This window comes from Tachypleus tridentatus, chromosome 13, assembly GCF_004210375.1.
Source record: "Tachypleus tridentatus isolate NWPU-2018 chromosome 13, ASM421037v1, whole genome shotgun sequence".
Classification (NCBI taxonomy): Eukaryota; Metazoa; Arthropoda; class Merostomata; order Xiphosura; family Limulidae; genus Tachypleus; species Tachypleus tridentatus.
In genome coordinates, this window is record NC_134837.1 from 214,261,302 (window position 1) to 214,274,420 (window position 13,119).

At 36.2% G+C, this 13,119-nt stretch overlaps 1 protein-coding gene across 3 annotated transcripts in view; it reads left to right on the forward strand.

The window, feature by feature from the left end:
* Positions 1-13,119, forward strand: part of LOC143237607 (protein tiptop-like) — a 106,669-nt gene that overhangs the window by 45,746 nt on the left and 47,804 nt on the right. Inside the window, exon 1 of one of the 3 annotated variants that reach the window (XM_076477047.1) lies at positions 11,083-11,225. The exons of the other annotated variants lie outside the window; for them this stretch is intronic. Within the exon in view, the coding sequence (XP_076333162.1) occupies positions 11,213-11,225 (13 nt within the window). The 5' untranslated portion in view covers positions 11,083-11,212. Of the gene's footprint in view, positions 1-11,082; positions 11,226-13,119 lie in introns of those variants that run through there. 3 annotated transcript variants of the gene reach the window in all.

Consider the following 13,119-nt stretch of genomic DNA (forward strand, 5'->3'; position numbering starts at 1 on the left):
TTTACAATTTCAATAAATAATAGTGTAAAACTCTCTCTCTCTCGGGGTTTGGGTATAACATGTACGTACCCTGGAGGGTCAGGTTCTCTTTGACCTCTTCCTCCTTCCTGTACTTGTGTGGTCGTGCAGTGTTTGATGGTGGTAGTTACTGCATTTAGTGTAAAACTGTAATATTTAGTTTGGTTGATTTGAATTCCGCGCAAAGCTACACGAGGGCTATCTGTGATAGCCGTCCCTAATTTAGCAGTATAAGGCTGGAGGGAATGCAACTAGTCACCACCACCCATCGACAACTCTTGGGTTACTTTTTTACCTACGAATAGTGGAATTTACCTTCACATTATAACACTCCCAGGACTGAAAGAGCGAGAATGTTTTGTGTGCCACTAGGGGCGTCTGTACTAACAAAAGCAGTTTTAATTGTTTGTATGTTTTGGAATTTCGCGCATAGCTATACGGAGGCTATCTACGCTAGCTGTCTTTAATTTATCAGTGTAAGGCTAGACAGAAGGCAGTTAGGCATCACCACCCATCGCCAACTCTCGGGCTACTCTTTTACCAACGAATAGTGGGATTGACCGTAACATAACAATGCTCCTATAGCTGACAGGACGAGCATGTTTGGTGTGATAGGGATTCGAACCCTTAACCCACAGATTGGGGGTCAAGTGTTCTAAACACCTGGCCATCCTAGACCAGGTACTTTTGACAAAACTCAGAAAGATTTCAAGTCAACTCTGTTTTATCTCTTCATCTACATACAATTCTGTCGAAACTGTTAACCTATAAATAAATATTAAACAAAATGATCTTAGAAGATGGCACCAAGATAAAGAAATCAAAGTTTCTTAATGTGATTTATTAGACTTTCATACTCAGTCTGATAAACACCACCAACTGCCAATTTCGATGCTATCATACATACCTGAATCTTGGCGTACATTTAATGGAGCAGATGACTAATGTATTATATATATGTACACACACAAGTATATAACATTTTCACATGTGTACTTTTATATACTAATGTGTGAAACGTACATTTTAGTCCTCAGGATTTAAAGTGGTGCTTCATATTTAATTTCCTTCTCTCTTGTCATCCATCACTGTGCAAAGAAATGTGCATATTCAGTTCTTCCGACGTTAAAAATCGAAAAGGCCGTTGTTGCTTAGTAACGTTATCTTTCGTGTTGAGAATTAATATTAAATTAACTTCTTCAACTGTTCTCTCCTCTACCCTGGTTTCATGTTTTTTAGTCATCTTACTTTTGTTTCTCAACGTGCACTTTTTCTCTACTTATTGTTCAGTTCCATTGGTCATATATCCTGACGTAACTGTTCAGATATGATAGATATTTTTCCAAGCACAAAACTTGTCACATAGACAAAAACAGGAGAAATAATCTGTCAAATTAAAATAAAACAAGTTTATCTTTGTCAACTAAAAAAAAGCGAATGTTTTGTGTACGTTTTGACATTTCTCTGAATCGTTTTTTTCGACAAAGTTTCATGTATACCATACAAGTACTTCTCCAATGTAATCCTTCTTACCTTTGTCGTCAAATAATCATAGTTTCAAACAAGATATGACGTGTAAACATTTCTTATCAGCATATTTAAATCCACTTGATATTCTAACATACGTCTTACATCTGTCCATCCACCTCTCTTTTATCAACGTCTGCAACTGTTTTTCTCAAGAAAATACTCGTTTTATTAAACATGTTTTATCTGTAGATGTCGTCTCAATCGGGAAGAGTGGTGAACCAGAACTCGCTGTTTTCTGCTTCAGCTAGCGTGCAATTTATTTTTTTCGCGATAAGTAGTAGGGGGGTGAGAGACAAATTTCGAGAAGAAATAAATCTTTTTCAATTTGTCAGCATATGAAGGGTTTTTGTGTATGTTACAAACAGTAAAGTTTATTCAGTTTAAAAATGAAGTTTTATTTTTTGAACGTTAGACTAAATTTTGCAACACATGGAGCAGTAGATTTGTGTTTGCAAATTTTTTATATAAAACAATCATACCAACTTTCCAGATATTTGTTTATTGACCTAATATATTTCTCTTCTCTGGTTAAGGGGAGAATGTTACCATTTATGTATTCTAATTTTCGATAACTGTCTCCTTACAGCTCTTCAACTAGGTCAGTTGTAACAGAAAATACTAGCACGGTTCTAATGACCACTAACTTCATCCTTGAAATGATAAAAATGCACCTGTCTTATTTCTAAATCCGTCCACTAAACGTCTTTATGTTGGTCATTCTTATCGATGGTTTTTCAATACCACTTCATAATTACTGATTCTGTAAAACAAAAAGGAAATATTTACTAATGGTTATTTGGTACAGCCAGTGTTGTCCAATGATGTTTGTGTAAAATCAGTATTTTCTTATGACTATGAAAAACAGACAGGATTTTTCAATGACTATGTTTGTTTGTTTTTGAATTTCGCGCAAAGCTACTCGAGGACAATCTGCGCTAGCAGTCCCTAATTTAGCAGTGTAAGACTAGATGGAAGGCAGCTAGTCATCACCACCCACCGCCAACTCTTGTACTACTCTTTTACTAACGAATAGTGGGATTGACAGTAACATTAAAACGCCCCCACGGTTGAAAGGGCGAACATGTTTGGTGCGATGGGGATGCGAATTCGCGCCCTCAGGTTACGAGTCGAACGCTTTAACCCCCTCCCCCCCAATGAATATGTAATATAGATGTTCCTTTAATGACCGTGTAGCAGAGATGTTCTTTCAATAATCACATATTAGAGATTGTAATGTCTGAGGATTATGTGGTACAGAAAATATTTTAAAATTACTATGTAGTACAAATATCATGTTTTAATGATTATGTAGTACAAATATCATGTTTTAATGATTATGTAGTACAAATATCATGTTTTAATGATCATGTAATACAAATATCATGTTTTAATGACCATGTAATACAGACAGTATTTTTTCAATGATCATGTTTTTCAAATATTATGGTTTAATGATCCAATGGTATAGATTGTAGTGTCTAAAGATTATGGATGACAAAACATGCTGCAAGTGTAATAATGTTTCGAAACCAAAGTTTTTGATATCTGACTGTTAGGTTGATATTTGACATTTATTTGAGCAAGACAACTGTTGTTTCTACCCGACGCCCTCAAGCCCACCCCCGCTACTTACACTCCTACCCAGAAGTGTTACAAGTTTCTAACTACATGTGAAAACGAAATTAATGTTTTAATTTCGAACGTTTCTCTCATAATAATATTTTAAAGATACACTTTGACCTTTATCTATGTACAAGAGTTTGAATCTGAAGAACGAATGGCGCATACAAACAGACGAATCATCCTAGTTTGTTGTAGACACGACTCTATATCTAATTCATTTTAAATGCTAATAATACTGTTCTGAGAGTGAAACTACGTAACCAGAGCCCACCCCCCCTTCCCAACACACACACAGACAGTGGCACAATGGTATATCTGTGGACTCATACTGCTCGAAACTAGGTTTTGGTACCTGTGATGGGCAGAGCACAGATAGCTCTTTGTTCCTAGTAACAAACAACAACTCTGTAATAAGAAGTAAGAGGACCTTTGTGAGATTTGTTATAAAAAGCACCTGCTGATCAAAAGTGAGATTTTGGCAAAACTGCCATCAGTCATGTCTATGTTACTTTCATATTATTTCGGATCTTATCTTTACAGTTCACATTCTTTGATCAGAACGATTTGGTTTGGTTTTTTTTTTTTTTAATTTCGCGCAAAGCTACAGGAGGATTATATGCGCCAGATGTTCCTAACTTAGCAGTGTAAGACTAAAAGGAAGACAGCTAATCATTACCACCCATCGCCGACTCTTGGGCTACTCCTATACCAACGAATAATGGGATTGAGCGTAACGTTATAACGCCCCCACGGCTGAAAGGGTGAGCATGTTTGGTGTGACGGGGATTCGAACCCGCGACCCTCAGATTGCGAGTCGAGGATCAGAACGGATTTCTTGGTAATTCCTACCGTGACCTCAAATGACCTTGAACCTGCTTGTGTGCTTTCAGCACGACGTATTTCTTACTTTACAACATTTCGATTTTACATTACTGAAAGTGTTCGTATAAGCGTCCTTTCACACACACACACACACACACAACGAAGTGAAATCGATATTTGTGCCGCTTCTCGAGGGACTTTAAAATTTTTTTCATCGCATGAGCCGTCAAGTTGTGTAATTTAATTATATAAGTGGCTTTAAACCAAGGTGACAAAAGGAAAGCACTTAGAAGCGGAGTTTTATCCTAAAATTACCTGTTGGGTCTATGGACCCTGCCGGGTTTTCAATTACATTTTTCTAAATTATTTTCACACCTGATTTCTTATTTTGTTGGCTTTAATAACATGTAAAAGCAAGAAAATAAAACGTGTGTTTTCTTATAACAACAGGCTATCTGCTGAGCCCACCGAGGGGAATCGAACCCCTGATTAAAGCATTCTAAATCCGTAGACTTTCGGCTGTACTAGTAGGGAGCACGAAATGAACTACTACTAATATTGCAATTCATCTCTCTAGCCACAGCTGTGAGTTTCGAGTGTATTTTACACACAAAAAAATTGAGTACTTTTACCTATTGGTTTTAAACAGTTCTTTACATCGAAAGTTATTACAGTTGCGAAAACGTAAAAGTTCTCAGTATATTGCATCATATAACTCAAAACCGAGATGGATGAACGATGTTTGTTTGTTTTTTGAATTTCGCGCAAAGTTGCACGAGAGTTATCTACGCCATTTGGATAGTCCTTAATTTAGCAGTGTAAGACGAGAGGGATGGCAGCTAGTCATCATCACCCACCGCCAACTCTTGAGCTACTCTTTTACCAACGAATAGTGGGATTGACCGTCACATTATAGCGCTCCCACGGCTGAAAGGACGAGCACGTTTGGTGTGACGGGGATTTGAACCCGGGACCCTCGGATTACGGGTCGAATGCCTTAACACACCAGGTAATACCGAGCCTATGAACGATGTAGAAAACGCATCGATAGTTTGAGAATTGAAGTTTTTCATTAAATAAAAAGAAAAGCTTTTAATAAACTCCAGTGAAAACAGGGAACAGGTACGTTATGTTGAAAAGTTACATTATTTTCATATGTGGAGAAAATAATAAAAGGTTTTGAAGATCTGTGCAGGACCCCGAGGACATCCGACTAGTAAAGCCCTTATATTTTGTTATCCAATGCTTCTGCTTTATGGCTATAAACAACCTCTAATAATATTATCGTCTCGGTACGGTTTTTATGACATCTATAACATAGAGCATGTGGTATTATAAGGTTCAGAAATACAATAGAGAACGTTCTAGTACTCGCAACCAGCTGCACATATTCGATGCTGAAAGCAAATACGGATACAGTCCACAGAAAAATGTTATAAAACGATAAATGCAAGCCACAAACATTGGTCAGGAATGTTGAGCCATGATTATTTCTTGCGCTCCATTTTTATCCTACTTCCGTGAGATCTAAGTGTTCGAACTTTCTCTTTGATGAGGGTAAAAATTTTAGATTTTTCTATAATATATCTAGGCCCAGTATGGCCGAATGATTATGACGTTCCACTCGTAATGTGAGCATTGAGGGTTCGAATTCTCGTGGTACCAAACATGCTTGTTCTTTTAGCCGTGGGTGCGTTATAGTGTGACGGTCAATCCCATTATTCGTTGGTAAAAGAGTAGCCCAACAGTTGGCAGTGGGTGGTGATGACTAGCTGCCTTCCCACTAGTCTTACACTGCTAAATTAGGACGGCTAGCGCAGATAGCCCTCGTGTAGCTTGGCGCAAAATCTATAAACAAACAAACAAAACAAACCATATTATATCTAAGCTGTTCACTAGTTTAATTTATAGGGTTTTTTTTTTCTCGGAAAGTTTCCAAATAAAAGCGACTAAGTCGTTAGTCTTATTTAATTTTTGACCAAGAATATTTTACTTGTAGTCTTTATTTGGAACAAAAGTGAGAGAATTAAAATAAATTATATTCCAAGACAAAAATTCTCACGACACCAACTTGTTGGATTTAATTTTTAGTAATATAGAAAAAAAAAAAAAACTTAAATGAAATGTACAGGAAGCTCTTTTTGGCCTCTATGGCGTAGCGGTAAGCTTGAGGGCTTATAACGCTAAGATTTGGGGCTCTATCCTTGTGATAGATATTATGTAGATACTCAAACGAAGAGAAGGGGAAATTCGTCTGGTTGTGCACTTGAAATGTTTGTTTTTGTAATTTCGCACAAAGCTACATAAGGGCTATCTGCGCTAGCCGTCTCTAATTCAGAAATGTAAGACTAGAGGGAAGGCAGCTAGTCATCACTACCCACCGCCAACTCTTGAGCTACTCTTTTACAAAAAAAAAAAAAAACAACAACAACTAGGGCTGTTAAAACATTTTGTGTCTCATCACACAACAACAACCAGGGCTGTTTAAAACATTTTATATCTCATCACACAACAACAACCAGGGCTGTTTAAAACATTTTGTATCTCATCACACAACAACAACCAGGGCTGTTAAAAACATTTTGTGTCTCATCGCACAACAACAACCAGGGCTGTTTAAAACATTTTGTGTCTCATCACACAAATTTCTTTTGGGATAATTTTAGTGCTGTACAAGATTAATAAATGTTAAACATTTTTTTATTTGGCTTTTTAAAGTTTCATCATTTTTGTGATTAGCGTGTCAGATCTTGGATCTGAAAATCCAAGGTTCGAGCCTGAGTTATACCAGTGAAGTAGCTATGTCGGCAGCATAATCTTATTACTAGTTAATTGTCTTGCTTCTGTTCATCAATTCTAAATTACGAAAGTCTCAAGTAGTTTAGCTTCTGTTCCGTGTAAGATGCTGTTAGGGTTGAAAATATGAAACACCGAACATTTTAGCGTTGTTTAAAGTTTTACTTCGTGTCATGACCTATTATTTTGATAACTGACTAATGAATAAAAGGTTTCACATAGTGTGTAGAACAACCCCTAGTAACTTAGAAAAAAACTCTAACATAAAACATTTTTTGTCAGATTTTCTATAAAAGAATACACATCTATTCCATAGCCTTTTATAAATAATAACATTTCGGCCTTTGACTTCATAGAATAATTATACTTGAAAACATTAATAATGGTTTTGTTTTACTTTTCATAATCGAATGTAAGAGAATATTTGAGTTATTTTATTGCTTTTTGTTGTTGTTACTTCTTTTGTATCACAATTATTTTATTTAATAGCATAGTACCAATAAACTTCAGTTACAAATATGTTGATTTTTAAATTTAAAATTACGCAAGCGTTGTGTTCATTTAGCCAACCCTAAGTTTCAATGCTGGAGAGGTTAACGGCACCACCAATCTTGGGATACTCTTGTCTGACTGTGTGTGTGTGTTTTTTTTTTTTTGAAGCAAAGATATATCGGGCTATCTACTGAGTCCACCAAGGGGAATCGAACCCCTGATTTTAGCGATGTATATCCGAAGGCGTGCCGCTATCCCAGCTGGGAACTTGGCTGACTGAAAAGTAGGATTTAACCTACTATTTAAATAAAAGAAAGAAAGAAACCCTTCTATGTATGTTCTTGGGAATTACTGATTTTTGATTAAGAGACTTAAAAACTTTATGTTCTATTCTGTTTAGGATTGGTACAGAAAATGTTTATATTTTATTTTGAACTAAAAATGTATTGTTTAAGAATATTTTTTCAGTTCATTAACGTAATCAAAATTTTCTATTATAACCATTTTGTCCACCTGTATTTTTTCGTCTCTTTAACCATATTTTAGATAGTTTTGTGTGAAATGGTTGTTCTCAGCGTCTTATTGTTCCAGTGAGAACGCCCTCAGTAATTAGTCTTAGCGTAATAATTTCTTCGATTATCGTAAATATGAGAAGCTATGCATCGACGTCTGGGGTCCTTCCAAGTACGTTTATTTCTTGTTTCCTGCGCCCCCTGTAATTAGCGGCTTTAAAGTTTATGAGGCCACTCTGTACGTGCAAGACACTGCCAGCAGTCATCCAAACGATCCATGTATTTACCGATTACAAAGATAAATTTGACTGTCATCTTTCTTTGTCACGGATAGACGCGGTCTGCCGGAATCTCCGTACTGGGCGGAATAAGTTGCAAAGAACTCTGGGAAGGTTCCCAAAGGGGTTCAAGGCAGTAAGTAGCTTAGGACAGCAAGCCGGGTGTAGTAGAAAATACAAGCTTACAGCGGCACACCATGATTTATAGGTACTGTCTATCTTGCAATCTACACTGTCTCATTATCAGCCGCTAGCGTCGCGTAACGGACGTTGCCATGGCAACACCGATCTTCGCTTTCGCCTACACGCTTCTTCTTATAAACGTGTGTTATAAACTTTGTCACTATAATTTATATATTTCCCACAGGGTGTCACTGCTTGTAATGATTCTCACACGTTCAAAAATTTCTAAAAATAAAATCAATACAAACTGGTGATTTTGAAAATTTAAGTTAGATAAAAAAAATCTCTTTTTGTGTAATCAAGTTATAACAACCGAAAAAAATTGGTGAATTTCCGTATTCTATCTGAAAATAGTATATTTTTATAATAATTTTTTATCTGTAGTATTTACTTCTTCCAAATTATAAGAGGCCCAACATGGTCAAAAGGGTTAAGGCGTTCGTTCGACTCGTAATCTGAGGGTCGTGGCTTCGAATTTCCGTCACACCAAACATGCTCGCCCTTTCAGCTGTGGGGGTGTTGTAATGTGACGATCGATCCCCCTATTCATTGGTAAAAGAGTAGCCCAAGAGTTGGTAGTTGGTGGTGATGACTAGCTGCCTTCCCTCTAGTCTTACACTGCTAAATTAGGAATAGCTAGCGCAGATAGCCCTAATGTAGCTTTACACGAAATTAACAAAAAATTATGAACAATTTTGAAATATGCACATAAATGAAAAAAAAAGGAAAAGTTATCCATTCTACATGTCATTGTATTCAATATTTCTGTTATATTTTTATAAGTGAAAAGTTTGGAAAAGAAAATCTAATTATACGAGAAATTTGGTTATTATGTTTTATTTATAAATATTAAGTTAGAAGTATTGTTTGTTTTTGAATTTCGCACAAAGCTACACGAGAGCTATATACGCTAGCCATCATATAATAACGCCCCCACGGCTGAAATGACGAGCATGTTTGGTGCAACAGGGATTCGAACCCGCAACCCTCAGATTAACCACCTGGCCATGCCGAGGCTAACGTGAAAGTAAATAAGCCTAATTACGTTAGAAGAACAATACCCTTAATATTAAGTTAAAAGCAAATGTAGAAAGATATACTAACCCAAACAAAGTTTGTTTGTTTTAGGATGCTTGCTCAAAGATACTGAATGGCTATTTGCGCTAGCCGCCAATAATTTTGAGCTGATGAGTTTTAGGGAAGGCAGCTAGTCGACAGCACTCATCGTCAACTGTTTGGACACTCTTGTCTCACTAAAAAATGGGGCTTTTCAATCATTCTTATAATGCACTACTGATCCCAAAGTGCGATGTGGAATCTAGCTATGCATATGTGTATATATTCTTTTTATTATTATTTGGCGGTAATTGGATACGAATGATTGACTCACAGCTAAATAAACCGGGACTCTAACTCCTGGGCCACGCTCAGTTCCAAACGAAGCTACATTAAGCTAAGAAACAATTAGTCCTTTATGATAATGTATTGTTTGTTGTTTTTTTTTTTTTTGTTTAAAGCTCTGGAACTTTGCATCTCATATTTACAGCGTTAGTGTGCATTAAACAAGATAAGTGAAAAAAATAACCTAACAAAAGTGAAACACGAATACATATACCTTTACCACTATGAGGTATAAAATAGCCGATTGAAAAATATTGTAATAAAAAAATAAATGTTATTGAATAACACACTAGAAAGTGCATACAGTTGTAACGAGGTCATAGAATTATTATAAGTGGGACTGTACAAATACGCAGCCAGTTAATTGTATACTAAGGTAGTATTTCTCAGCTTTTCAATACCAGTGACCTGCTTGCTGCCTTCCTTTCACAGATCACTAAGATGTAAGCACTGCAAAAAACAACACGAATGAATTAATAAGAGTGGAGATAATCAAATAATAGTGGTACATTGTGTTTCGCTTAGTGCTAAATTATACAGGGTGAAAACGCCCTTTCTAATCAGATTATTTATTACTCACAAAACGACAAAATGTTTATATTATCAATAAATTGTGATTAAACAAGACTATCTACAGAAATCAGGGCTAAATATTAACATATTAAATAATCAGATTTCAAAACTAACCCACCAAATAACGCACTTACAATATACTGATTAAAATGCACTGATTCATCAGTTGGGCACTCTCCATATTTCCAACAATTTCAATAATATAACTACTTACACGATATAAAAATTAGTGGTTAGCTTCATACAATATCAATGATTTTTTATATACAATCTAGTACGGTGTATATAAAGCCAGAACATGCATGTCTATAAAATGAGTCCTTTGTATTCTGTTATCAACTTTAACAACTAATTGGATATGTATGTATATAATGAATGGTTGTTGACATATTTCATTTTGGCTTTTTATTGTGAAGGGTGTTTAAGAATATAATAGTTCACTCAGATCATAAGGATGTGTTCAATCGTGCATTTAGAGCTTTCAAGATGAGGATATCTATTTTGCTTAAAAACATTGTAAAACAAAGGAATGTGGATTAATTTGGAAACAAAGAACCATCGAAAAGAGACCTGCAAGAAGTCATACTCTGTCCGTGATAAGCAAAATTCGATATTTTGTAACAGATGAGATTCCACAAATACAAATTCAGCGGAAATAACTATCTATGTCTCAGGTAACAAAATCCAACATAATCAAGAAATATCTCCTCCTGGAAAAGCAACACGAATCTCGTAGACACAAATTGCATCTACGACACATCAATTCAACTGTGTTATGCCTGAAGCACTTATAGATTAAACAGGTAATCATGCTATTCCATTCGTAGATGCAGTATCTACCATTGTCCTCGTACACTGGCGGAGTATAGAGAGCATACAGGGAGTAGTGATGTGCTTCTGACGTGGCAGTCTTACAATAGACTTCTTTGACATGGAAATTTCGCTGAAGAACAAGTGTCAAGATGTACGATTGTCAGATGGAGCATGGTCGTACGTGGTGAGGTTCCAAAATCGTTTTAATTAATATAACGTTTGTTTGCTATTAAACACAAAGTTACACAATGGGCTATCTGTGCTGTACCCACCACGTGTATTGAAATCCAACTTTTAGTGCTATAAGCTTTCAGACTTATCACTGAGCTACTGGGGGCTAATATTACATGCTTTACTTCTGTAGAAAGATTACAAACGAAACATTATCGTCACGTTTCATCGGGGTTGACTGGCGTTTATCGTGATGTAAGTAATAACAATCACCATAATAACCATGTCACATTCAACTTATTCCAAGTAGTAATGTAGATGATGTCATTTGTTGAAACAACTTTATAATATTAACTAAAATTAGGTTAATCGCTGAACACACACACAGTTCGCGTGACAGTTTGGTTGTTCAGAATTTTCACGCAAAGTTAAACGGAGGAGGACTACCGCGCATAACCATCTGTATTTCTAAGTTTATAGAGTAAAGGGAAAGCAACAACCCAGGAACACCCACCGCCAACTTACCCCACTAGGAATGAAAGGTTTAAAAAACATAAAGCTTCTCTATAGGATGCAACATGTGGACCCCACTGGTAGTTAGCGTTATAAAAATAGGTCAACAGCTGAAGGGGTCAGACATGGCTTAAGAGAAAATCTTTCAGTCGTTGATAAATACACATTTTCCAACTGTTACAATTTACGTTTGTGAATAAGACGGACTGGGGGTGATATGTGTGTGTGTTTTCTTATAGCAAATTTACATTGGGCTATCTTCTGAGTCCACCGAGGGGAATCGAATCCCTGATTTTAGCGTTGTAAATCCTGCGGGGGACTAGAGGTGATATGTGATTATTACTATAATATTATGAATAATAATAATAAAAAAAACAGTTATCTCTTCCAATCTCTCTGTCTGTCTGTCCGTGAAATAACATCACAATTTAAAGCTCTTATCTACTTCGTCTCGGTATCGTCACTTACTGAAGATCTTATAACAAACATTTATTGACTGAATTCAAGTGCTATCAAACAAGCATAAGGGGCCCATAAGCTTCTGCGTATAGTACAGTTATATTCAGTGACGTAGCCAGGCCTTCTACTTGGAGGGGGAAGAGAAAAATTTAAGGGAGTTTGTTTTTGAATTTTGCGCAAAACTACACGGAAGGCAGCTAATCATCACCACCCACTGCAGACACTTGGGCTACACTTTTATCAACGAATAGTGGGATTGACCGTAACTTTATAATGCCCCACGGCTGAAAGGACAGGCATGTTTGGTGTGACGGGAATTCGAACTTGCGACCCTCGGATTACAAGTCGAGCGCTTTAAGGGAGGTCAATAAATTAAAAAAACAAACAAACTGAAACTGATCTAATTCTTTTTTAATAAAATGGTCATTAAAACAAATCAAATCTAATGCAGTAGTGCATATATATTTTTTTATTAAATGATACTAAACGAGTTGATTATATATAAAAGATGAAAAATAATATCTGATTAATATGCTTATATTTTCAGGGGGCTGGGCTCCCTTGGTTACCCCACGACCACATTTCTGTAGTATATAGAGATATATAGTATAGTCAAAACATTCTGGCTCTCAATTTACAAACGATTTATTAGTTTGTAAATAAATATTCACGATGTTCCGTTTAGTAGACTCAGGTCGGGGGGAGGGGCGCAGATAGCCTCGTTGCTTTGCGCCATAAAACGTCAAACCAACCAACCAAACAGTTCAGGGGGAGATATTTGTCGAGAATATATTTTTGACCAAAAAAGCAAAGAATTTGAACTATTGCTCATTGTGTTAGATCTCGATTCGGATTAAGGGAAATGTGTGGGCTTTAATAAACAAGATAAATCAGTTGTTTTTCTTTAGTTCACAATAAATGTTTTGTGAAAATGC